General features: G+C 44.9%; 1 protein-coding gene across 1 annotated transcript in view; it reads right to left on the reverse strand.

Moving 5' to 3' along the window:
• LOC103185594 (regulating synaptic membrane exocytosis protein 1) overlaps positions 1-25562 on the reverse strand; it is a 229299-nt gene that overhangs the window by 25040 nt on the left and 178697 nt on the right. The window contains exon 26 of the mRNA XM_042332866.1: positions 25214-25386. Coding sequence (XP_042188800.1) covers positions 25214-25386 — 173 coding nt within the window. The remainder of the gene's footprint in view (positions 1-25213; positions 25387-25562) is intronic.

The raw sequence follows: 25562 nt of genomic DNA on the forward strand, positions 1-25562 counted from the left end.
AACCATCATTGGTCAAGAGCAGAGCAGGAGGGTGGAAGCCAAGATGAGATACTTCACCACGAGGGCCTTCAGGGCACCTAAACCGTGGCTTTCTTGACTTATTGAAGGATGGTCACTGTACTGTAACAAAATACCTCTGCTGGCCTGAGGACACGCATAGCTTTTCCACAAATGCTACAAATAACTGGCTTTTTATGCATAAGGTTATGCTCCATGTACTCCAAGACTTGTACAAACAAATAGATTTAGATCTCTACTTAAAATGAAGCAGATTTCTCTCTTCTTCTTCTCTCTCTCCCCCTCTCTCCTCCTGTCTATCCCCTCCTCTCCCTCTCCCCCTCTCTCTTCTCGCTCCAACCTCTCTTTTCTCCCCCTCTCTATCTCTCACTCTCTCTGCTCCTCTCTATCCCCTCCCTTCTCCTCTCTCTTTACCCCTTCTCTCTCTCACCTTCTCTCTCCCTCCCACCCTCCTCCGCCTCTCCTCCCCCCTCTTCCTCTCTCCCCTACCCTCCTCTCTGCCCTACCCTCCTCTCTATCTCTCACCTCCACCTCTCCCACTCCACATTTCCCTTCCTCCTTTTCCCCCCCTCCTCCACTATTGATTTAGACTTCCCTTCGTTAGGTTTCTCTTTGGCTGGCCAACAAAATAAATGTTTCTTGGTCCAATATTTGATTGAGGGAGGCATTTGACCGTAGAGGTTGGCCACCACCACTGGCCTAGACTTTCCTTTCTTGGGTTTGCTTCCACCTTGATAAACCTCTCCAGTCCAATTGTTAAAAAAACTTTTGTATAGATAAATCTGGCAACCAATGGCCTACAGCAAACAATGAGATGAGCAGGAGACTAATGTGAATTTGGTTGGGGGTAAATTTGGAACAGGTGACAAATCTAAGCCAAGATAAACGTTCTTTTGCTTAATCTATTCCAAATGTGTTCTACTGAAAGCCTCAAAATAGCATTGACTGAATTTACTATTGTCCCATTTCCCTCATCTCCTCTCCCTGCCTCACCATCCCTCCTCGCCTCCCTGCTGTGGAGTCCTGTAGCTCAGTGGTTAGAGCACTCGCCTCGCAAACGAGAGACCTGGGTTCGATTCCCGGCAGGGCGAAACCTTGGCCAAGTTTCCTTACTTCACACGTCTGATAAAATCCCTCAAGAAAAAAACAATAATAAATTGGTCACTTCAATCCACGTCTGTTTGTGGGACACTGCTGTGTGCAATTGGCTGCTGTATTTCTCCCACAAATATACAGTCAATTCACTTTACAGGATATTCTGTGAAGCGCTTTGAGACGTTTCGAAGACGTGAAAAGCACTATATCAAATGCAAGGATTATTATTATTATTGTTCTCTTCCTACCTCACCTGCCTTCCTCATTCACCTTCTTCCCTCTCTCACTACCTCCATCCCTTTCAATGCTCCTCTTTCTCTCTCTTTCTCTCTCATCCTCCCTCGCTCTTTTGTTACCTCTCTCCTTCTTGTCTTTTCTTCCTCCCTCCTCCCCCCGACCCTCGATTCCAACCCCACGCTCGGGTGCAAACCCTCAACTGTCTAGTGCCTTGGGACATCTTTCCGACGTGAAAGACGCTATATAAAAGGTTTTCTTTCAATGCTTCCCTCCTTCCTTCTCTCCTTTACCTCCGTCCCTCTTTTTGCAGACACCACTGCCCTAAACCCCACCCCCCCAAAAAAACACACCCACACTGCTCCTCGCTCTGTACATCGCTCTCTTTGCCACCTCTCTGGCTACAATCTTGAAAATCCCATTTAGCTGAAAGAAACCATTCAATTGGAGAGAATAGTCTCAGCCCAAATTAGAGCAAACACACTGCAGACCTGCCTCACAATCCGCTCGGAGCTGCTCCACCGAGACAACAGGCAAATTAAAGTTTCCTCTGTTCCATTTCAGAGTCAAAGCAGCCCGTTAACCCATTCACCACCAGTAAAGCCAAGCAGAAAACACAATTAACCGAATCTACCCTCCCATTGCTGATTATCTTAACCCCCTGACCTCCAGTCACCAAGCAAGGGAAATAAATCCTCACTAAAGATTCTACTGAATCCCATCATTTAAAGACCACTATAATAATAATAATACTACAATTACATCAATAATTCTACATGTATTCAGTCCACGTGGCTTCCTGTAACTTAGTGGTTAGTGCGCTCGCCTCACAAGCGAGAGAACTTGGGTTTGATTCCTGGGCAGGATGAAACCTTAGGTAAGTTCCCTTACTCCACCCACCTCTGCTTATCTAGCAGTAAGCAGGAACTCAGTTGTTAGTCAATTAGCAGATTGGTTTCCGAGGGTAATAATCCCTCCATAAAAAATATTGGTCACTCAATGACTGTTGCGAATATGCAAATAAGGGATGCTAATGAGTTCAATAACACATTTTCTTAATCCTAAGGGATAAGGATGCCTAAGAATCGAAGATCAAGCCTTTCAAGGACGAAAAAAAATGCCAGACGAAAGAGAGGCCCATTAAATGAAACTGGTTGCAAGCGTAGTGCCTTTCAGGTTGGTGCCTTTAAACTATATAAATCGAGTTTGAGATCCTCATTCTCACATTTAATTTCCTCCCTGTCTTGCCCCATCTGACCTCTGTGACTTCCTTCCTCCTTAACCTTTACCGACTCAGCCGTTCCCATTGCTCAGCTAACACTGGCCAACTCCACGTCCTCTGCTCTACCTGCACCACCACCAGGAAGCTCTTGGCGCCTACTCTTTGGAACGGTATTCCCAGGTCTGTCTGAATGACTCCCTCCCTCCCTCCCCTCTTTCAAAGCCCATCTCAAAACCAATCACTTTGACCTCACTTTCTATAGAATCACTGCAATACAGTGCTGCGGTTAAACCAAAGTCCCATCTGAATGTTCAGGTGGACGTTAAGATCCCATGGCACTGTTCGAAGAGAGAAGGGAGTTTCTCTCAACAATCTTCCGAATAAAAGTGCTCACTTACTTCATGGCTGGTTGTGGGATGTTGCTCTGTGCAAACTGGCTGCCACATTCGCTGGCAAAATACAGTCACTTAAAACCCCGTAAAATCCGGTGAAGCTCTTTGAGACGTCTTGATGATGTGGTAAGGCGCTACATCAAATGCAAGGATTAGTTTTATTTTTATTGTTGCTTTTCATAGCCCCTGACAGAAGCTGTGTGCCTCTGTGTCTGTGTGCTGGGTAAGTGACACAATCAATTCAGTTTCCCCAAAAGATATTTTGATGCTCATTCTGCCCTCCGGTCAGACTCTGCCTTTGCACATTAATAAAACAATCATTATAGTTCAAATCATCGTGACCGCTTCTAATTGCCGTCGCCAGGGCAATTCGTGGCTCTTGCTTTAGGTCTCAATGCGGTTACATTTATAAAAATAATTCTTGCTTTTCATATAGCGCCTTATCACATCTTTGAGATGTCTCAAAGGGTCCTGGAGAATACAGTTCCTGAGAAATGAGAGTAAATGTTGTAACGTAGGCAGCCACTGCGACTGATTTACACCATCAACATCCCATAATAATAATAATAATCCTGCGTTTGATGTCTTGAAGACGCTCTCTCACCTCCTCCAGACGTCTCAAAGTGCTTCACAGGATTTACTGTAAAGTGGATTCACTGTGTATTTATGGGTGAACACATGGCAACCAACTGTGCACAGCAGTGTCCCACAAACAGCCATGGAGTGAATGATCAATTTTATTTGGGGGACTGTTGGCCAGGACACTGGGAGAGAGAAAGTCCCTTCCCTTTTTGAATCGTGCCATGGGATCTTTAATTTCCACCTGGACAGGCAGATGTACCCAAGAAGGCTATTTGGTAATGGTATAGATCGGGTTCAATGCTTATAAAATGATGGTATGGAAATTAAATAAAAGATCATTTGTTCAAGGTAGCAATTTGGGTAGGGTGGTCCCAGCTGGATGAGGAATAGGAAGCTTGGAAATATAAATACACACACAGGGGACTATAGGTACTGTAGCAAATACTAGGAAACATTAACACACATCACGGGATTGTTCATGGGACAGTATTTAGCCATTATACCCCAAATCTCTGGAACTCCCTGCCTCAATCCCTCTATCTTGCCCCCTCCTTCCCTTCCTCAAATCTCCTGAAGACGTTGTCCCTCTTTGACTGCACTTTCGGTCACCTCCCCTCTCTTGCCAGCTCAGTGTAAAACCACACCACTGTTAAGAGTTCCGAGACACTATCTGTGTGACGGGCACTAGATCCTGACAAATCGCATCACGCCTTGGCACGCACCTCCCAACTTTTCTATCGTGCTTTCTCCTCACTACTCTCCCTGCTGCCTCTGTTCGGCTGGCTCTGGCCTCCTGCTCGTCCCTCGTCCCCTCTGCTGCACCATCGGCGACCGGAATTTCAGCTACTACGCCCCGAAAGTTTGGAGCTCCCTGCCTCAAACCCTTCACCTTGCCCCCCTTTTTTGCCCATTCTCAAATCACACCTAAAGGCTTTCCTCTTTGACCCGTACCTGTGGTCACCTCTCCTCTCTTACCAGCTCCGAGTCAAACCGCATCATCGGTAAGCACTCCGAGACACTACCTGTATGAAGGGCACTATATAAAAGCAAGTTGTCGTTGTTGTGGGTACAATATCAAATGCTGAGAAACTGCAACAACTTGCAAACGAGAGGACCAAGGTTTGATTCCCAGGCAGGGCAAAACCTTAGGCAAGTTTCCTTATTCCACGTACACACACCCAATTCTGTTTACCTAATAGAAGTAGGAACCCGGTTGTTAAGTCGATTTGGCGGATGGCTTTCCGGGGGTAACAATCCCTTCAAATAATAATGATTTGGTCACTCAATTCACGACTGGTTTTTCGGACAATGCTGTGCACAATTGGCTGTCGCATTTCGCCCACAAAATATGCAGTCAATACACTTTACAGTATATTCTGTGAAGCAGTTTGCCACGTCTCAACAATGCGGTAAGGCTCTATATCAAATGCAAGTATTATTATTATTATTATTTAGCGCCCTTTATGTGGAGCATCATCTCAGAGAAATGTTAACAGACACACACACAGGATTCCAGGTAAAGCATCAAATACTAAGAAACACACACACACACACACAAAGAATTGCAGAAACAGCACCAGGCAACTTCACACACATAGAGTACACATCTAGAGAAAGCCATGACTTTAATACATAAACACTATTTTAATGAGGAGAAAGCTTGCACCCTGAGTCTGATTTAATATTGGATGCACGTCAAAGAGACACATCCACAGAACGTACAGAGAACCACTGTAAAGCTAACCTTAAATAAACAGAAGACACATACTGTATACACATGCTGACCATAATAATAATAAATAATATTAATTAATATTAACATAATAATACCTCCAAAAAAATAAATCGCAAAAATAAAAATAATAATAATTTGGTCACTCAATCCACAATTGTTTGTGGGACGCTGCTGTGCGCAATTGGCTGCCGCATTTCGCCCACAAAATATAGAGTCAATCCTCTTTACAGTATATTCTGTGAAGTGCTTTGAAACATCTCGATGACGTGATAAGGCGCTATATCAAAAGCAAAGATTATTATTATTATGACCATCACACAGAATTATCAGACACACTTGCAGATCCTATTGCTCACTGATAGCAATTAAGTTTTAACATTATATTCCCGAAGAGACATAAGGTAAGGTAAATAGCAATAATCCACTTAGAAACTCACCTGTTTGGGCTATGTTTTTCTAGTCGGTCTAAATTCAGTGCAAGGAATCGTTGTGTGGAGCTAGCCAAGCGAGCACGGGAACCACAGTCTATCCTTATCTCCTGAGGCTACAGTCTGGGATGTTGCATTGTCTGAGTGTTGCTTTGGGCAGTATTGGTCTCTGATATTATTCTCCTACTAAGCACCCCGGCTCCTCCTCTCTCACATCGCTCTAGTGTATTTGCAATAGCTCAAACCGCTTTGATCCCTTGCAGTGGAACACACACACACACACAGAGTCATATGGCCTCAGCAACACCCAGCAATGATGCTGTTCAGCTCTTACTACCTGCTGATTGACTGCAGTCTCATGTCTTGGTCCTCAGCACTGTGGCTCTCTTTATATTGAGCTGGTTCGTGAATACTAATACCCTCTCCCCTTCTCTACCCCCCAATATATTGTACCCTTGTTTTTCAAACGTAGAAAATTCTTAGGGTATTACAAGGCTGCAGCCACTGTTTTAATAATAATCAACCTTGCATTTGATACAACAGCAACAACTTGAATTCATGTGGCGTCCTTCACGCTGGGTAGCGTCCCGGAGCACTTGTATACAGCGCCATATCACGTCTTCGAGTCGTCTCAAAACGCTCCACAGAATATACCGTAAAGTGAAGTGAACTGTATATTTTTGGGGCGAAACACAGCAGCCAATTGCACACAGCAATGTCCCACAAACAGCCGTGGATTGAGTGACCAAATTAGCATTTTTTAAATTTATCTTATTTATTTATTTCGAAGGGATTATTACCCCCGGAAAAGCAATCCACCCACTGACTAACAAATGTGTTCCTACTTACTGCTCGGTAAACAAGTGAATTTACTGTGTATTTTGTGGGCGAGACTAAATGCAACAGAGAGTGAAAATCTTGTGCATTTACTCACAATCAGCAGAGCTCCCAAAATATATACTGTCAATTCACTTTACAGTATACTCGGTGAAGCGCTTTGAGACTTTTCAACCATTTGATAAGGCTCCATATCAAGTGTAAGGATTATTCTTATTATTATTAGCTCTCCCCTCTGTGCTCTCACACCACTTTTGTTTGCTTAAGGAGATAAAGCTCCAGGGTTTAAGGCATGAGGAGCATCAACAACAACTTGCTTTCGTGTAACAATAAAAACAACCACATGAACTTACATTTATTTAGCGCCCGTCACTCAGGGTAACGTCTCAGAGCGCTTGATAGTGGCAAAAGCACGTCGCTGAGCCGGGGGAAGGTGATCGTAGGCACGGTCGAAGAACAACAACAGTCAATTTATTTTACAGTATATTCTATGAAGAGCTTTGAGACATCTCATTGACGCGATACGGTGCGATATCAAATGCAAGGATTATTAATTTAATAAATGCAAGTATTATTATTATTTTCCTTGTATTTGGCATAGCGCCTTTCTGGTCGGGAGGACGTCTCAAAGTGCTTCTCGGGATTTACTGTGAAGTGCAGTAACTATGTATTTTGTGGGTAAATGGGTCAGCCAATTTGCGCACATCAGTGTCCCACAAACAGCCATTAAACAATGGCCAATTTTATTTTTATTTGGGGGGAGATTGTTGGTCAGGATACCGGAAGAAACTCTCTTCTCTTTGCGAATAGTGCCATGGGATCTTTAACATCCACCTGAACAGGCAGATGTCGATAAGGTGGACTTTAAGAGGCTGTTTCCACTTGTTGGTGAGGGTGTGTAAGTATAAATAGCCATTGGCAGATACACACAGATTAACACCGAAGGTACAGCACGGAAACAGGCCACTCAGCCCAACCAGTCATGTTTACACTCCACCTGAGTCTTCACCCATTCCTTACTCACTTCTATTCCTCTCTCCTCATGTTAAATTAGCTTCCTCTTAAATGCATCTACAACAACAACTTGCATTTATAACGCCGTTTACACCGTACAGTGTCTCGGAGCGCTTAACAGTGGTGGAGCCCGATGCCGAGCCTGGGGGAGGGGGCAGGTGACCGTAGGCACGGCTGAAGACGAAGGTCTTCAAACGCGACCTGAAAATGGGGAGAGAGGAGGCAAGACGAAAGGATTGAGTTAGAGTTCCGTAGCTTCAGAGCGTAGTGGCTGAAAGCCAAAGATGTATGAAGAGTGTACATCTAATAGAGAGTTTAGGAGAAACTTCATGTGGAAGCTGTGGTTGAAACCAAAAGCGTCAATGTATTTAAGAGGAAACTTGATGCACATATGAGGGAGAAGGAACTGGAGGGTATTGGAGAGGGGAATAAGAGAGGAGGGAAGCATGTGTGGAGTATAAACACCACACAGACTGGTTAGGCCAAGTGGGACCTGTTTCCATGCTGTACATTCTTTGCACATCTTTGTAACCAACTCTATGTAACTCTGTGTTAAACTAAGGAGGGTTCAGGGGCATATGAATGATCCCATATCACTATTTCATATTAAATAATTATCCTTGAATTTGATTTAACATAAAGTTAATTCACTTTACAGTATATCCTGTGAAGCTCTTTGAGACGTCTAGAAGACGTGAAAAGCGCTATATCAAATGCAAGGATTATTATTATTATTATTATTATAATGCAACATCCCCCCAGCAATGTACTGGAGAGTCAGCTTCAAAGAAGGAAGGATTCTCCATTGTCCACTATACCTCCCTCCTTCAACATCAATAGAGAAAAGACTCATTGTAGGATAATTACTGTTATACAATAAATACTCCTTTCTTCTGCACATAATAATCACCACATTTAATATAGCACCGTATCACATCGAGAGGTCGTCTCCAAGCACTTCACAGGATTTTACTGTAAAGTGCAGTGACTGTGTAGTGTAGCAGTGACTGTGTATTTGTGGGCAAACACAACAGACAATTTGTGCACAGCAATGTCCCACAAACAGCCGCGGAGTGAATGTAAAACAAAGGTTCTGGGATTACACAATCTGAACTCTCTGCTGCTACCCATTCATGTGTGACAATAACATTCTAATAATAATATGAATAATATTATTCGGTGCCCTGGCCAACAAATCCCCCAAATAAAATTGATCACTCTCTCCAGTGGCTGTTTGTGTGACAATGTTGTGCACAAATTGGCTGCCACGTTTGCCCCAAAATACACAGTCACCCTACTTCATTGTAAAATTCTGCGAAGCACTTTAATAATAGTAATAATAATGATTGCAGTTGCTTCAAATGTGACCTGAAGATGGGAAAGGAGGGGGCAAGACAGAGAGATAGAGAAAGAATGAGTTTGGGCGTGTAATTACTGAAAGCACGGCCATCGATAATGGAATGGAGAGCAATCCATGACTGTTTGTGGGCCACTGCTGTGAACAATTTGCTGCCACGTTTCACCCACAAAATATAGTCAATTCATCTTACAGTATATTCAATGAAGCGCTTTGAGACATCTCGACGGCATGATAAGGTGCTATATCAAATGTAAGGATTATTATTGTTATTATTAAACAGTTGGCCACCATTTCTAATATCTATTTCCTTTCCTCGCTGACGTTTTGGGACTAACATCAGCCGAAGCTCTCTGTGAAGCGGGAAGAGCAATCAGAAGCTTTAGGTTGCGGCAATAATTGCTGCAGAAAGGAGAGGACCACATTACTGTGTGTGTGTGTGTCTGTGTGTGGTATTATTATTGGAATGGTTGCTGCAGCACGCTGCTGTCTTACCATGGGATAATGAGCAATGATTTAAAGTATCAGGATCAAATGGCTTAATCAGCTCGAGCTCCTCAGCTCTGCCACAAAACAAAAAAAGCCATTTCTCCCTCCGTTAATGATCTCCTGTCCCCTTCACTTGATTGTGTGCTCCTAAAATGCAAGCTTATTATTACAGTATTTTATAACCATCCTTGCATTTGACATAGGGCCTTATTAACGCTGTTGAGATGTCTCAAAGTGCTTCACAGGATATATTGTAAAGTGTTTCTCTTGTGGGCAAAATGTGGCAGCCAATTGCGTACAGCAATGTCCGACAAACATTCGTGGATTGAGTGATCAAATTATTATTTTAAAAAACATTTTGAAGGGATTATTACCCCCGGAAAAATGATCCGCCAATGGACTAACAATCGGGTTCTTACTTACTGTTGGGAAACTGAGACGTGTGGAGTAAGGAAACTTGCCAAGGGTTTCGCTCTACCCAGGAATCAAACCCAGGTTCTCTTGCCTGCTGATAACATTTCTTTGAACTTGTAATTCCTTTTTGTGCTTACCTTACATTTAATGCCCCCCCTCTCTCTCTCCCTCCCTCCCTCCCTCCCTCACTTGTTCCTGACTCAAAGACCTGTGTAAATAATCTATTACTCTTCACACTGTTGTAACGCTTCACAGCCTCTCCGCTAAATCACACCTTCTCATTTCTAGTGTAAGATGCTCCAACTAATTCTTCGTAAACACTCGTCTCCAGACCTACCTCTTTGACTTTTGGTCATCTTTCCCCTCCCCCACATTCCCCTCAGCTTCCACCCCCAGCTCAGCCATTATTGTTAAGCGCCGAGAGATATCTACCCAGGATGAAAGGCGTTGTATAAATCTAAAAATTTGTACCGTATTAAAAAAATGTGGTCACTCAATCCACGACTGTTTGTGGAAAACTTCTGTGCGCAGTCGGTTGTCACGTTTCGCCCACAAAATGCACAGTCAATCCACTTTACAATACATTCTGTGAAACATTTTTGAGACATCTCAACGCTCTATTAAATTCAAGGTTTATTATTATTGTAAATAGCATGTTCAAAATGCCCTAGGGTATACAGCAGCATCCTCTCTTAGTTGAATCGGAAGAAGTACAAATTGCTCCTTGAACAAATGATCTTTTATTTAATTTCCATACAATCATTTTATAAGCATTGAACCCGATCTATATTTTTCCTACAATGATTTGTGTCCGTAACCCCTACCATTACACAAATAGACTTCTTGACTACATCTGACTGTCCAGATGGAAATTAAAGATCCCATGGCACTATTCGAAAAGAGAAAGGGGTTTATCTCTCCCGCTGTCCTGGCCAACAATCCCCCAAATAAAATCGACTGTATGTGAGACATTCCTATGTGCAAATTGACTGCTGGTTCACCCACAAAAACGGTCACTATACCTTACAGTAGAGTGGAGTCCTGTAGCTCAGTAGTTAAAGCACTCGCTTTGCAAGCGAGAGACCTGAGTTCAATCCCAGACAGGGCGAAACCTTGGGCAAGTTTCCTTACTCCACACAGAGCCTAATAATAATCCCTCCAAAACCAAAAACAATAATAAATTGGTCATATTCAATCTACGACTGTTTGTGGGACATTGCTGTGCGCAATTGGCTGCTGCGTTCACCCACAAATATGCAGTCAATTCACTTTACAGTGTGTTCTGTGAAGCGCTTTGGGACGTCCTCCCGACGTGAAAAGCGCTATATCAAATGCAAGGATTATTATTATTACAGTAAATCCTGTTAAGCACTTTGACAATGTGATAAGGTATTTTATCGAATGCATAGATTGTTATTATCGTTATTAGTGTGATTCGTGTATTACCATAGATTGTTATTATCGCCTTATCACTGGGGATCGCCTTTCATTCACTGCCACTGCTCTCAGAATCAACAACACTGGTTGACGCTAAGTATATCTTCAGATCCTACTTTCTGGTATGACGTAATAGGAACCTGCAGGGGCACCGCTCTGGATATCAGTTGCATCAGAGCAGCTGGTACACAATCCACCAGAAAACGTTTCTCCCCCATTTGTGCAATTCAACAACAAATTACATTTGTATAGTGCCGTTCACATCGGGAAGACGTCAGGATTCAGATTCCTTATAAAGAAATCCCAACAAGCATTTTTTGGGTATCTGACACATGCGGAAACCCATCAACATGCTTAAGAGTATCCAAACCAAGCTGAGAAATCCATGCCTCCCACTTACACATGGAAATTCTTGGGATAGATTGTTGGAAAGAAATGTGCACTCTCTCTCCCTGGAGGGACGAATGCTATTTACTTAATTCCAGAAAGTATTAGGCACGGGTTGAAAGGGGCCAGCTCGGGAACCCCAGAGTGTGCATTGGAGTGACTGCTGGAGTCTGTGCCATTAATTAAGACACCATTCAAGCAAAACCCATAGCTGGCAGAGACTGTAACATAGTGGTTAGCGAGCTCAGCTCAGAAGCGAGAGGACCAGGGTTCGATTCTGGATGCAGCAAAACCTAAGGCAAGTTTCCTTACTTCACCCGCCTAGCAGTAAGTAGAAACCCGGCTGTTAGTCAACTGATGGATCACTTTCTGGGGCTAATGTCCCAGCGCCTTGGGACGTCCTACCGACGTGAAAGGCGCTATACAAATGTAATCTTGTTGTAATAATCCCTCACAGAAAAAAATGGTTTCACTCAATCCACGACTGTTTGTGGACACTACTGTGAGCAATTGACTGTCCCATTTCACCCACAACATATACAGTCAATTATGGTATATCCTGTGAAGGGCTTTGAGACATCTCAACAACATGATAAGGCGCTATATCCAATACAAGGATTATTATTATATACTGTACATATTCCATCTCCCACTGGTATGGCCGAGTTCTTCCGACCGACCGTCAGACACAATAGGCTGAATGGCTTTCCTACTAGCCTATACATTTCTGAGGTTCTATCTATCCCCAACACAACTCACACTCTGTTCATTCAACACTCCCCTCACTGCAGATGGTTTTGATCTGATCACCCGACAATCCCGACACTGCAGCGAAGCAGCCTCACTCTATTTCAACTGATCACAAGAGTGATTTGGATGAAGGAGGCCCTTTGGCCCATCAGATCTCATCCCTCCAGAACACCCACCCTGCTGTCCTCCCACCACAGCATCAAGCAGCATTTTAAATGAGTCCCAATATCTGGCATTGATCATACTTCCTGGCAACCCTGTTCCAGTTATTGATTAACTTCTGATTACTTCCTAGTGTCTGTCCTGAAATTGCCCTGTGCACCTCTAAACCTGTGTCCTCTTGTTCTACTCTGAGTTCATCCTGAGGTACTGTTCTGGGTTTAATTTTCCAATCCCATTATAAATTTGATACAGGATTGAATTTTTTAAATTTTACATGGGACCTCCCTCTATAAAGTCCCTTCTCGAGTTACCTTCACTCAAGACTGAATTGATGGGGTTTAAGGTGAGAGTTGTGCTAATCTGCTTAAGAACTGCAGGCTTCAAAATTGAGTCCTTTATTGGGATCGCAATGTGCACGCTCATCCATCCGGAGGGACACCCACTCATTCCCCAGTTATGGAAAGTATTAGGTGCAGGTTGGCAAGAGCCAAGGCTTGGGGAGCCGCAGAGTGTACGTTGGGGTAACTGCCAGAGTTTGCAACAAGAACACCTTGCATTTACGTAGCACTTTTCGAACGGGATAGAGGCTCAGAGGTAGGGGTAGGCACCGAGTAAGGGAGAAGGGAGAGGAAGAGACCATTGACGCAGTCAATGAAGTAGGTCTTCAGGTGGGATTTAACCAGTTAAAACTACACAGCTCGCCATTTGCAAACACTGCCCCTCGGTTTGCTTGCTGACCACATGCAAGTGCATGTGCAAAGAAGAGATTAGAGTTTACCGTGAATGTAAGTGTTAGACGAGCAATTGAAAGAAATCAAGGAGTATGTTAACCGCATATTTAAAGGCGCTTATAATTTTACAAAAAATTCTGCAGACCTGTATGTAGCCTCCCCATGGACTCTACATATGCTGTCTCACTGGCGAGCTTTGGACATCATGTGGACCATCAGCTTTGGACATCATGTGGACTGCTTAACATCATGTGTTGGTAACATGATGGTAAAGGAGTCCAGATAGAGTCTACATGTGGGCCCAAGCCCATTGGAAATGCATTACCTGGAAGTACACTTAAATTCACTTAGAACTGGCTCCACAAAAAGGAGTCACCCCTGAAACAGGTGGTTGCGTAATAGAGGTGGTTTATTATGGACTTCACCAATCTGTCCTCTCCCTTCGCTCTCCAGGCATTGACCTGCTCCTCACCCCCCCATCCTACCTGCTCCACTATCGGCGGGTGGGCCTCCAACCTCTCCGCCCCCAACATCTAGAACTCCACCCCCACAGTCCCTCCACCTCGCTCCTTCCCTTGCCTCCTTCAAGGTCCGTCTCAAGACCTTCCTTTTCAATCATGCCTTCGGTCATCTTCCCACCTCCATCCTCCTTGCCCTCCCTGATCTCAACCCATAGCTCGGGTGCAAGACTCTCACTGTCCAGTGCCTTGGGACGTCCTCCTGATGTGCAGGGAGCTGGACAGGCTAAAGTCGGGTTTGTGACACACTCATGAAACTATGACTGACTGAGAGATCCAGCAATGGTTTCCATAATTTTCCGTGTGCTCTCTCTTCCCCAGAGTGATACCCTGCTCACCCAATACTAGAGTGATTCTCCCAAGCGAGAGATCAAAGAAATCGGTCACTCAATCCACGACCGAGCGGAAGGGAGGGTGATGAGGGGGATGCACAAAGACTTGGAAGACAAATAGAGGAGGTGAGACAAGGGGTTGAGGGAATTTGAGAGGTTTAGGCAGGGGTCAGTGAGAGCCAGAGCTCGCTCAGTGGGGTGCAATAACTTGCTTTGAATTCTTTTAATCCACATTCTGCAAACATTCCAGGGTGCAAGAAAGGCGTAAATATAATAATAAGTCAACCATCGAAAGTGAATTAACAAATAGAAAAAGCAAATGAAAATCCCATACAGTGAAAAGAACAAACACTAAGGATGACTTATGGTGGAGCTTATTCTACTGGTTGGGGGGTGGGTGGGGAGAAATGGAGTGTCATGAGATTGGAGTCCTCAAGATTGAGAAGAAATCTCACTAATCCCTCATTCACCACCTGCTATCATTTATATTTTTTATCAGCCGGGTGTCTGCCACATGCGTAAACCCAACGCCGTGCTTAAGAGTATCTAAACCAGTGAGTTCCACATAAACATTCTTAACTGGGGCGGGGTGGGGAGGTAATGATGGGAGGTTGGGAGGGTGGAATAGGAAAAGGGGATCCTTTTAAACAAGACTGCAACCTGTTGAATTACATTTTAATGCAGCAATCTATACGTCACTCCTTTGACAACTTACATTAGCTTGGAGCTTTTGTGACATGTATGGTACTGCCTGGTCTGTTTTACACAGAGGGTCATTAGGGCATCGAATTTCCCCATCGTTAAAAAAGGGGAGTTTGTAACAGAATTCATAATAGCTTTTAAGAATCCTAAATATGATTAAAAAATATATAATGGAGGAGAAGCGAAAAGTCAGAGGTATGAGACTAAATAGAGTTCTTACAGAGAGCCAGCACAGGCACAGGGGTAAAAGGTGCAGTGTTCCAGAAAACCTTCCTTAAATAAGTTCAGGAACACTTTAAGGAACACCGTAAAATTCCCCCCACTCCAACAAATTCCCATTGATTCTAACCCGTCCACAAATACAAATATATGTATCATGCAGCTCACAGCAACTAATCATATTGCTTCGAGGGGTGGGGGGATTGGGGTTGCATTAAATCTTGGCCAAAAAACAGTCAAACATCTAGAAACAGAGGCTCGATATTTCTCATCCTCTCAGCCTTATTTGCCTTAAAATTTAAAGTCACTTAGATCCATGCAAAGTTCTCAAATTTGCTCTTAATTAAGCAGCCGGATTTCTAGTTCTTATGAACCCCCAAACTAAGATTGAGCTTCAGGCTAGCCAGATGAGACATTAAAGATCCTGCGGCACAATTCGAAAACAGAAGGGAGTTTCTCAATAAGTCCTGACCAACAATCTCCCTGATAAAATTGCTCACTCATTTCATGGTTGTTTGTGGGACACTGCTGTGCACATAACTGGCTGGTGAGTTAGCCTACAAATTACAGTCACTGCATTTTACAGTATATCCTGTGAGGTGTATTGAGATGTCCTCCTGACCTGAAAGTCGCTGTACCAAATATAAGGATTATTGTTATCATTCCTTAGTTCTGTGTGACTGTTAACTTGATGGTCTTAAGGCTAAGACTATGACAAATGTAGAGCCTCTGCAAAATACTGCACTGTATCTCCACTAGCTTGAGTTACAGTATCTGGCATTTGACAATAACACACTAACCATCCAAATAGTAATTCCTTACGCATGGGCATTTGGGCAGTGTAAAAAACTGATTCAAATTGGGTGCCTGTTTAAAACCAAACAGAAACAAATGTGCAAATCAAATTGAAACACAAAACTCACAAGAATTAAACACAAAAAAGTAGCAGTACATGTGACATGAAATGTGAATGAAATCAACTGTCCATCTTATTTAGCGGGGCAGTGTTGCTGGGATGGGGAGACTTGGGGTGAGGAGGTATCTTTGAGTGGGATTACATTCCAGTCACAGGGGAATATCTGCTTCGAACCCTCCGCCCAAAATGAAACGCAGAGTCTCTAAGCGTATTGGTTAGAGCACTCGCCTCACAAGCGAGAGGACCCGGTTCGATTCTTGGGCAGGGCAAAACATTAGGCAAGTTTCTTTATTCCACACACGCCTCTGTTTACCTAGTAGTAAGTAGGAACCTGGTTGTTAGTCGATTGGCAGATTCCTTTCCAGGGTGATAATCTCTTTAAAAAATATTAATAATTTGGTCTCTGAATCCACTACTGTTTGTAGGACACTGCTGTGCGCAATTGGCTGCTGTGTTTCGGCCACGGTCAATTAACTTAACAGTACATTCTGTGAAGCGCTCAGAGGCGTCTCAATGTCATGATAAGGCACTATATCAAATGCAAGGATTATTATTATTAATACGCACAGGCGAGGATTTACAGGGGAGGTCCCATTGCTGGTGAGACAGGAACATTGGTTATTGGAGCAATGCTACACTCGGTGGAAATTGATGACAATTCTCGGATATGAAGCGCTTTGGATAACTGTGGAGACCCAATAAATGTACAACAGTCATCAACATTCATCACTCCATTGATTACCCTCCGGTTGGGAATAGAGGAAAGAAAGGAGGATTAACGAACGCTTGTAACAGTGCCCCTTTAATGCCAGCCTTGTCTCATTTTGGCACAAAGCAGGCACCTTCTCAATGATCCATTTATTTCCCCCTCACTCCTGTGAGTGGGGGTTGGGGGGGAGTGAGGGGTTGGGAGGGGCGGGGGGTAAGTGGCAAAACTTTGCAGGGTTTTGATACAGCCTCACTCGTGTTAACCAACAGTTAAAACATGTTACCAAATGTTCTATCTTATGGCTTGACCCCCGGTTTAAAAATCCAGGCAAACGGTGAAAATCCATTTAAACCACTTTAGGCCTTTTGTGCTGTCTCTTGATCAGTTTCTCTTTGCCCTTCTTTTCCGAGAGCGTATCACTGCACGTGCTTATAACGCTGGCTGTCTCCAAGCTTCCGACCCTGGCTGAGAGATCACCCGGGAAAAGGTCTTCCACGTCAGAGGTGGAGCAGTCATTAACCTTCTTCCCAGTGGACATAGGCAGTGGTTTCGGGTCTGTGACTATGATCTGCTGGTTAGCTGGGGCTTTGGGCTTGACGCACATAGCCTTGGGCCCCTGATCCTCCACCATCTCCTCATTCATGCAGGTGACACAAAGAAGCTTGCGTATGAATGATGAACTAAAAACACAAAACGGGGTAACGAAAAAAAGGGGAAGGAGCGGGGGAGTTGGTGGGGGTGGGGAAGATAAGAAAAAAAAATCAAATGAAAAGGGGTGCTGACGTGAAAATTAATGCAAATGCAAGCGACACAGAAGGGTTAAACGAAAGGTAACAAGCGTTTGTGTTATGAAGGAAGTGACTCTGCTCTGTATGCTCTGTCTGTCTGTGTGTGTGTGACAGTTTGCACTGCTGTGTACTGTCCTATTTCAATTTGGGAAACATTTTGTTACGTTTATAGAATTACAGAAGCTTACAGCACAGAGGGAGGCCATTCGGCCCATCATGCCTGTGCCGGCTCTTTGAAAGAGCTACCGACTAGCCCCATTCCCCTGCAAATGTTGTCCCCTGGTTTTACAAGCAACTTTACATAGGATGTTACAGCACAGAAACGGGCCATTCCGGCCAAACTAGTCCATTTTGACTTTTGCTGCGGTACGACACTGTAAATGTAAAAAAAAATCAAATGGTGTGTTTCATTAAGATCGGTTAGAAACTGAACTCCGTGAGATGTGACAGACAGTGACTGGCGGTAAAACTACCGTGTGGAACGCACACGCACACACACACACACACACATGCACAGCAGAGTAACAAAGGAAAGCATGCTTCTGTGGAGACCAGGTTAATGAAAAAAACAATTAAAAAAAAACACACATGGGAAGAGGAGGTACCCGCGACACAATGCCAGCAATTGAACATCATTTTGTAACGCCGGGTGTGATATGGCACCTGTCATCGTCCCACGAATAAAATTATGCTAACGCTGGCATGTTATGCTTAACATGGATTGGGAGATGTGTGTGTGTGTTGTGTGTGTGGAGGATTATGTATGTGTGTATGTGTGTGAGAGAGGGGTGGGACAGAGAGGACAGGATGGGAGAGGATAGTAGGGGAGGGAGGGTGTGAGGGAGGAAGGAAGGGAAAGGGGAGTGAAGAGTAGGGAGGGTGAGGTAGGGGAGAAGGAATGGGGGGAGAGAGTACAAGGGGTGGGAGGAAGGCTGGAGGTGGGGAAGAGAGGGAGAGTTGAGGGAAAGGAGGGGAGACAGGGAGGAAGTGATTGAGGTGGGAAGGAGGAGGCAGGGAGTGAGGGAAGGAATGTCACATTGGTTTTGTGCAGTGTAGCATGCGGGATACATTGTGTGCACATGTGGCGAGCCAAGTCAAATGGAGCCAAGCCAAATGGTAGGAAGAGGAGGCAGGAGATGGTGATCTGAGGATTCCAGGCCAGAGGGATGTCTTCATACAATCCTGGATCTTACAACGCAGAAGAAGACCATCTTCTCAATCCTGCACTGCTGATCCACACCTCTTCCAGTCCTAATTTCCTGCCCTTTCCCCATACCTTTTGACAATTCTTCCTCAACAAAGGTTCGTCTAATTCCTTTTTAGGTTATGTGGCCTCCACCTCAGGATCCACTTGTTGAAAAAGCAGTGGTTGTTCTACTAGCCCTCAGCCTGATATTTTTGGGGGTGTCTGGCACACGCAGAAACCCATCACCGGGCTTGAGTCTCCAAACCAAACTGAGAATTCCACATATGTATGACACCTACACATGGAAATTTCCCCGTGTATCTGGAATAGAATGTGCACCCACTCCCTGGAGTGATACCTTGCTCACTTCATTACAGAAAGTTTGTGGATTCCTGTAGCTCAGTGGTTAGAGCACTCACTTTGCAAGTGAGAGACCTGAGTTCAATTCCAGACAGGGCGAAACCTTGGGCAAGTTTCCTTACTCCACACAGAGCCTAATAATAATCCCTCCAAAAAAACAAAACAATAATAAATTGGTCATTTTCAATCCATGACTGTTTGTGGGACATTGCTGTGCGCAATTGGCTGCGGCGTTCGCACACAAATATAGTTAATTCACTTTACAGTATATTCTGTGAAGCGCTTTGGGACGTCTAGAAGACGTGAAAAGCGCTATATCAGATTATTATTATTATAGGCACAGGATGGCAAGACTCAAGGCTTGTGGAGTGTGTGTTAGGGTAACTGCTGGTGTTTAACCAACTAAAACCACTTAGCTTGTCATTGAGAGCACTGCCTGACAAGCTTTCCACTGTTTGTCCAGCTAGAACCACCCTATCTGTTAGGGCTTTGGGATTATAGGTTAATAGGAGCCAAGATTAAGTTGCCTCGAACTCCTAATTGGAGTGTGGGGATGGGGGAAGAGGGGGAATATGGCAGTAGAAACAGAACTTGTTACATGGTTTACACACCGCTCAGTTGCATTGGTCCTCAAGACTGTGATACCTTAGCAGCAACAAAAAGAGGAAGGAAAGAAACGCAGGTTTTAACAAGTTAAATGAAAGGCTCTTCAACCAATTAGCTCAATTACAAATCAATTAACACTGAACAGCAACCTTATTAAAGGGAAAATCCCCAGCAGCTATGAACAGTTGGCGAGTGCTGGGGTCAGTGGATAAGAGATGCTCACAGCAACCTTCACGTCATGAAACAAGAACAACTTGCATCTACATAGCTTTCACGTAAGATAGCGCCACGGAGAGCTTCATAGTCAGATCCTTACTCCACACGCCTCTGTTTAACTGCAGTAAGTAGGAACCCTGTTTTTAGTCTATTCGTGGATCGCTTTTAGGGGGTAATAATCTTTTATATTAAAAAAATTTGGTCACTCAATCGACCACTATTTGTGGGACACTGTTGTGTGCAATTGGCTGCAGTGTTTTGCCCTCAAAATCACAGTTAATTTGCTTTACTGTATATTCTGTGAAGAGCCTTGGTCTTGTTGACGTTCAACTGTAAAAAGTTAACTCTCATCCAAGACTTGATGTCTGACGCATTCTGTCAGATATCAATTTAACTGTTCGATGGAGTGAACAGGACTTTGTGAACACCCTGTAGAGCAGTTATTGATGCCCCAAAAGGCTGTGGATACTGGATCCATTCAAATTTTCAAGACTGAGGTGGATAGATGTTTGTTAGATCAGAGTATCAAGGGATATGCAGCAAAGATGGGTAATTGGAATGAAGTTACAGATCAGCAAAGATCTAACAGGATAGCTTCCCACTGTTTGTCCAGCTGGGACCACCCTACCTGTTAGGGCTTTAGGTGTAAAGGTTAACAGGAGCCGACATGAAGTTGCCTGGAATTAGCTCAAGCGGCTGAATGGTCTATTCCTGTTCATATATTCCTATGCGGCACCGAACGTGGCAATGGATGGTTATCTGCCATGAAAATGATAGCGCTCACTCACACCCATCCTCTGGATGTCTAAATACGGTTCTGTAGTGAATACAAGTAAGTACTGCTATATACAATTATCATCATTCTTCCACATGTTTCAGTTGTCGGTCAATGTGCTGTAGGAAAAAAACATGGGGTAACAGGACTACATGAACATCATGTACAACACTGAAGGAACCTGAGGTAAAGGCTCTGACCTAATAAACCATACTTCAACTCAAAGAAACATACACCAAAGCAAGGAACTTTCTCCCAGGTGAATAGAGGAAGGAAGAGGAGTGAATATTGACAGGAAATAACAAAACTATCAAAATGAACTCCGCTTGTACAGTCACATTTAACTTGAACACACACAGTTATCTCCTCTGATAAAACTCACTGTTCCTTATATATAGCAGTAGCAAAAACCGGTGCATCAGCAATACACTGTTTCACCATGAGTAGAGCATGACTCAGGACAGGACTCAATAGCTAAATAGTCTCCTCCAGGCCCTGGTCCTATACTGGTGTGCAATGGCTGTTTAACCACACAAATTCCTCAAGTTGCTCCTTAACCTTCCAAACCTGCTCAAGGAGGGAGTAGGGGAGACGGGTTGGGAGGGAGTGGAAGAAAAAGGGAAATTCCTCAGTAAAACAAGGTTCGTCCGCATAAGCAATCCTCTTGTGTTTCCCTTCCAGTAACATAACATTTACGGGTTATGGAAGGAGCGGGTGGGCTAGATGAAATGGAGGGAGGTGGGGGGGATGAAATTGGCCTGCGGGGCACCAGTTGGACCACCTTAGCGTTGGGGAAAGTCAGTGGCAGGATAGGGGCTGGAATTCGGGGGTTGGTGCAGGGAGCGGGGGAATGAGGGAGAGAGGCAGCAGGGTAAGGCAGCCGCCTTTACCTCAGGTCCCCAGAAACTGTGTGCCGTCTCCTTTTGAGGTCTTCTCTGTGCCGTTTCTGTGGAACAGTATCCGCGGCCTTCATCTCTTTCTCTCCCTCCTGGTCTATCACCCACGATATCCTCCTGTCTTTTCTAGTTCCAACATCCCTGTAGGTTTCTAAGGACTTGGACCTTCTCGCGACCACAGCATGCAAGCATGCAACAGAAAACGATCACACAAAAATAAAATAATAATAAAAATCGTAACAAATGAAAATTATTAACAAATAAACCACGCACAGAAGTCGGAAACAAAATATGCAAAAAATATATAAATAATAATAATAAGTTCTTGACTTTGTGGGATGGATATGTATAATATACTGTTAGTGGTGCCCTTGCTTGACCTGCGACCCTGAAATTCTCATGTTCTTAGGCTGAAGGACAAATAAAACGGAGATTGGAAATTTTGAGATTGAGTTATGAAATTAATGTTTTATATTCTGTCTCGGTTCGAAAGCTGATCTCCTGCAACACTCCCCCCACACCATCCCCCTCCCACCAACACACAAAAACAAGTGGAAAAACAGTTCGCAGGCTAATACTGAATTTAAGACTGATTTGCAAAAAACAGACACAACCCACACGAGGAGGAGACGAGGCTGACCTGGAGGTTTCTCCTCACTGTCCTCATCCTTGCGAGTTAAAACCCTAACAGGTAGGAAAGTCTTTCTTTCCTGTAACTGTACTGTTATCAATGGTGAATTTTATTCAACACAATTTCAAAACAATGCAGCAAACTAAAAAGCCAAGAAGCTTGAATACAGCTTAATACTGTGAGTAACCATTTGTCCAGTTATTGTGTCTAACCCTCCTGGGACCATCACTATGATCCACACCACATCGTCACTATTCACCGACTCTCAACAGTTCTGCCTTTGCCTGTTTGAAGAGAAGCGATAGGCAGAGAAGCTTTTTTGTTGGAAGCATCAGCAATTTTAACACACAGCAGAAAGAGATGACAAAAAGAGATGTTTTCACAAGAGCAAACCTTCACCTTCCTTCACAGGACCCAAAGACGACTTAACAGTGGCTAAACCCAAGCACTAGTAGGCTCCAACCAGCCTTACTGGAACAGAACACAGGTTCAAACAGGTTTTTGATTTATTAGCAAACGCATCGGGCTTCATCAGGCACTGAGCGGTGGGTCTGCACTCGCTGAGATAACTGGGTCTTGAAGCAACCTTAAGAAGGAGGCAGCGTTCTACTGGCATCTCACCGCCAGAGAAAAAAAGGAACCTGGTGACGTGAATCGTACCTCCCGCCTACTGGGATCTCGTAACATCTCTCCATCTGGCAAGATCTCAGCTTGGACCCCCTTGGATCCCCCAGGTTACCTGGGACCTGAGCTCTCGTGAGTCATCGTGATCTTCGGAGATTCCCTGCTGGAAACGAAGTTCACAATGCTGGTACCGCTGTCCGTCAATTGGAGGTGAGGTACAGAGCAGCCATGATCTAATAGAAATGCGCAACAGACTCAAGGGGTTGAATGGCCTACTCCTGTTCCTATGTTCCTCGGTCAATTTCTTTCCACCCACTTTCTTGAGGAATATTCCTTCAAGCCAACTTTTACCCCGAAATTCCACTAGTTCCTAAGCCTGTAGAACCATTTTCCTTTAAAATGGTGGTTAAAATTCTAAAATTCCGCCACAACAATAACTTGAATAATAAACAGCTTTTCCTCCGGCCCCCGCACTGTATCGTGCGGTGTCCCTCAGGGCTCTGTCCTCGGTTCCGTCCTCTTCACCCTCTATATGCTCCCCCTTGGTGACATCATCTGCAGACATGGGGTTAACTTCCACATATATGCGGATGACACCCAACTCTACCTTTCCTCTTCGACCCTCAACTCTACGACCACCGATGTCCTGACAGCTGTCTGTCCGACATCGAGTCCTGGACGAGAGACAACTTTCTTCAGCTCAACGTGCGCAAGACTGAGGCCCTCCTGATTGGCTCACGTCAGCGCCTCCGCACCTCAGGCGCTGACACCATCAGCATCCAAGGCTGCACTCTCCACCTCTCAAAGCCAGTCAGGAACCTCGGTGTTCTGTTCGACCCTGAGCTGTTCTTTCTTCCTCATATCCGCGCCACAACTGGCACTGCCTTCCATCACCTCCGAAACATGGCCAGACTATGGCACTATCTCACCCCTCACGCTGCTGAAACTCTGGTCAACGCCTTTATCACCTCAAGGCCGGACTATGGAAACTCTCTCCTCGCCGGCCTTCCCGGCACCTCCCTCCACAAGCTGCAGGTCATTCAGAACACTGCAGCTCGTGTACTGTCCCGCACCAGGCTTCGCGACCACATCACTCCCACCCTCGCTCGCCTCCACTGGCTCCCCATCCCCCAGAGGATCGAATTCAAGATCATCATCCTCACCTACAAGGCCATTCACGGCCTTGCTCCCTCCTACCTCTCCAACCTACTACCCCCTACTTACCTGCCCATACCCTCCATTCCTCTGGCTCCGGTCTGCTCCACATCCCCAGCCCTATCTGCCCTACCATCGGTGGCCGGGCCTTCAGCCTCTCAGCCCCTAGGCTCTGGAACTCCACCCCCCAGTGCCTTCGCCGCCTCCTCCCTTTCCTCCTTCAAGGCCGGTCTCAAGACCTTTCTCTTCGACCGTGCCTTCAGCTCCCCTCTCGACTCTCTACCCCCTCCTCGCTCCCTCCCTTCCCTCCCCTCCTCTCTGCCTCCCTTCCCTCCCCTCACCCTTACCATTTCCCCCCTGCTCGGGTCCCGACCCAACTGTCCAGCGCCTTGGGATGTCCTCCCGACGTGAGAGGCGCCCTATAAATGAAATCTTGTTGTTGTTGTTGATCTAACTTACCTTTCCCTTAGGGTAGCATCTCGTATTAGCCTGTGCCTAATATTCTCCAGCATTAGGTAAATACGAATGCGTCCCTTTAAGGGGGAAGAGTGCATCATTGCATTGTAATACATGGGAATTTCCACGTGTAGGTAGGATGCATGGAATTCGGGTGTGGATACCACTTAAGCACGGTTACAGCATGTGTCAGACACCTGGCTGACCAAAACAATTATTCATTGATAGGATTAGAGAGGGGCATTAAACCTGTGTGAGGTAATGAGTGAAAACTTCCCAGAAGATGTCCTCTTACAGAGGCTGAGCACTGTGTGTCAGCAGTGGTGATTTAGCCTGTTTTCTGCCCGTGTTAAAGGTAACCAAAGGCTGATTAAAACAAAGTAACATCTCAAAGGGTTTCACAGAGATGGATGGAGTGATGGGAGGGAAGTGACTGAAGACGAGGTCAGTCAATCAGAGAGGCAGGGAACAGTGGCAATCCGGCTACCAGATAGAGACTGAATTGAAGAACTTTCCACATTTGTGCGTCATCTTAAATCTTTAAAACAAACTGAAAGAAACAGATCTTACGAAGGCAAAGACCAAGTGGAATTTCGGATGCTGGTGTACTTCGCTAGCTAATATTCGCAATCTTTTTCTCTCTCTCGCTCTGTTGAATGTGTTTAATGGCATTTCTCACATGGCTTTATTGGGAAAGATGTTTTTTTGTTAAGCAAAGAATACGTAACAAGCCACCCACCCCCCCAACCACTCCCCCCCCCTTCCCTCCCATTGCTGAGAGAACCAGGCAGAGCAGCTACTGTCCTGGGCCCTGTACCTGTGACTAGAGGTGATACTCACCTGATCTTACGGCTCCCCCTCGGCCGTTCTGACTGGACAGACATGTAGCTTGTGCTGCTGAGGCGTGAGGCACTGCTGGTTCTGGAAATGGCTGAGACATCGCTGACATCACTGTCCGATGACTTCATGGAGACGTTGTCAATGCTTCTACTCTGGTCCTTGTAGGGTAGATGCTGAACAACAACAAATTACATTTATGTTGAGCCTTTCACCTCCCAAGGTGCTGGACAGTTAAGGGTTGCACCCGAGCTGGTGACTGGGATCAAGAGGGGTGGAAGTGGGAGTTTGGCCAAGGACTCGGTCAAAGAGGAATGTCTTGAGAAGCAAACGAGGGAGGAGGCGAGGTGGA

This window comes from Callorhinchus milii, unplaced genomic scaffold, assembly GCF_018977255.1.
Source record: "Callorhinchus milii isolate IMCB2004 unplaced genomic scaffold, IMCB_Cmil_1.0 Scaffold3, whole genome shotgun sequence".
Lineage (NCBI taxonomy): Eukaryota > Metazoa > Chordata > Chondrichthyes > Chimaeriformes > Callorhinchidae > Callorhinchus > Callorhinchus milii.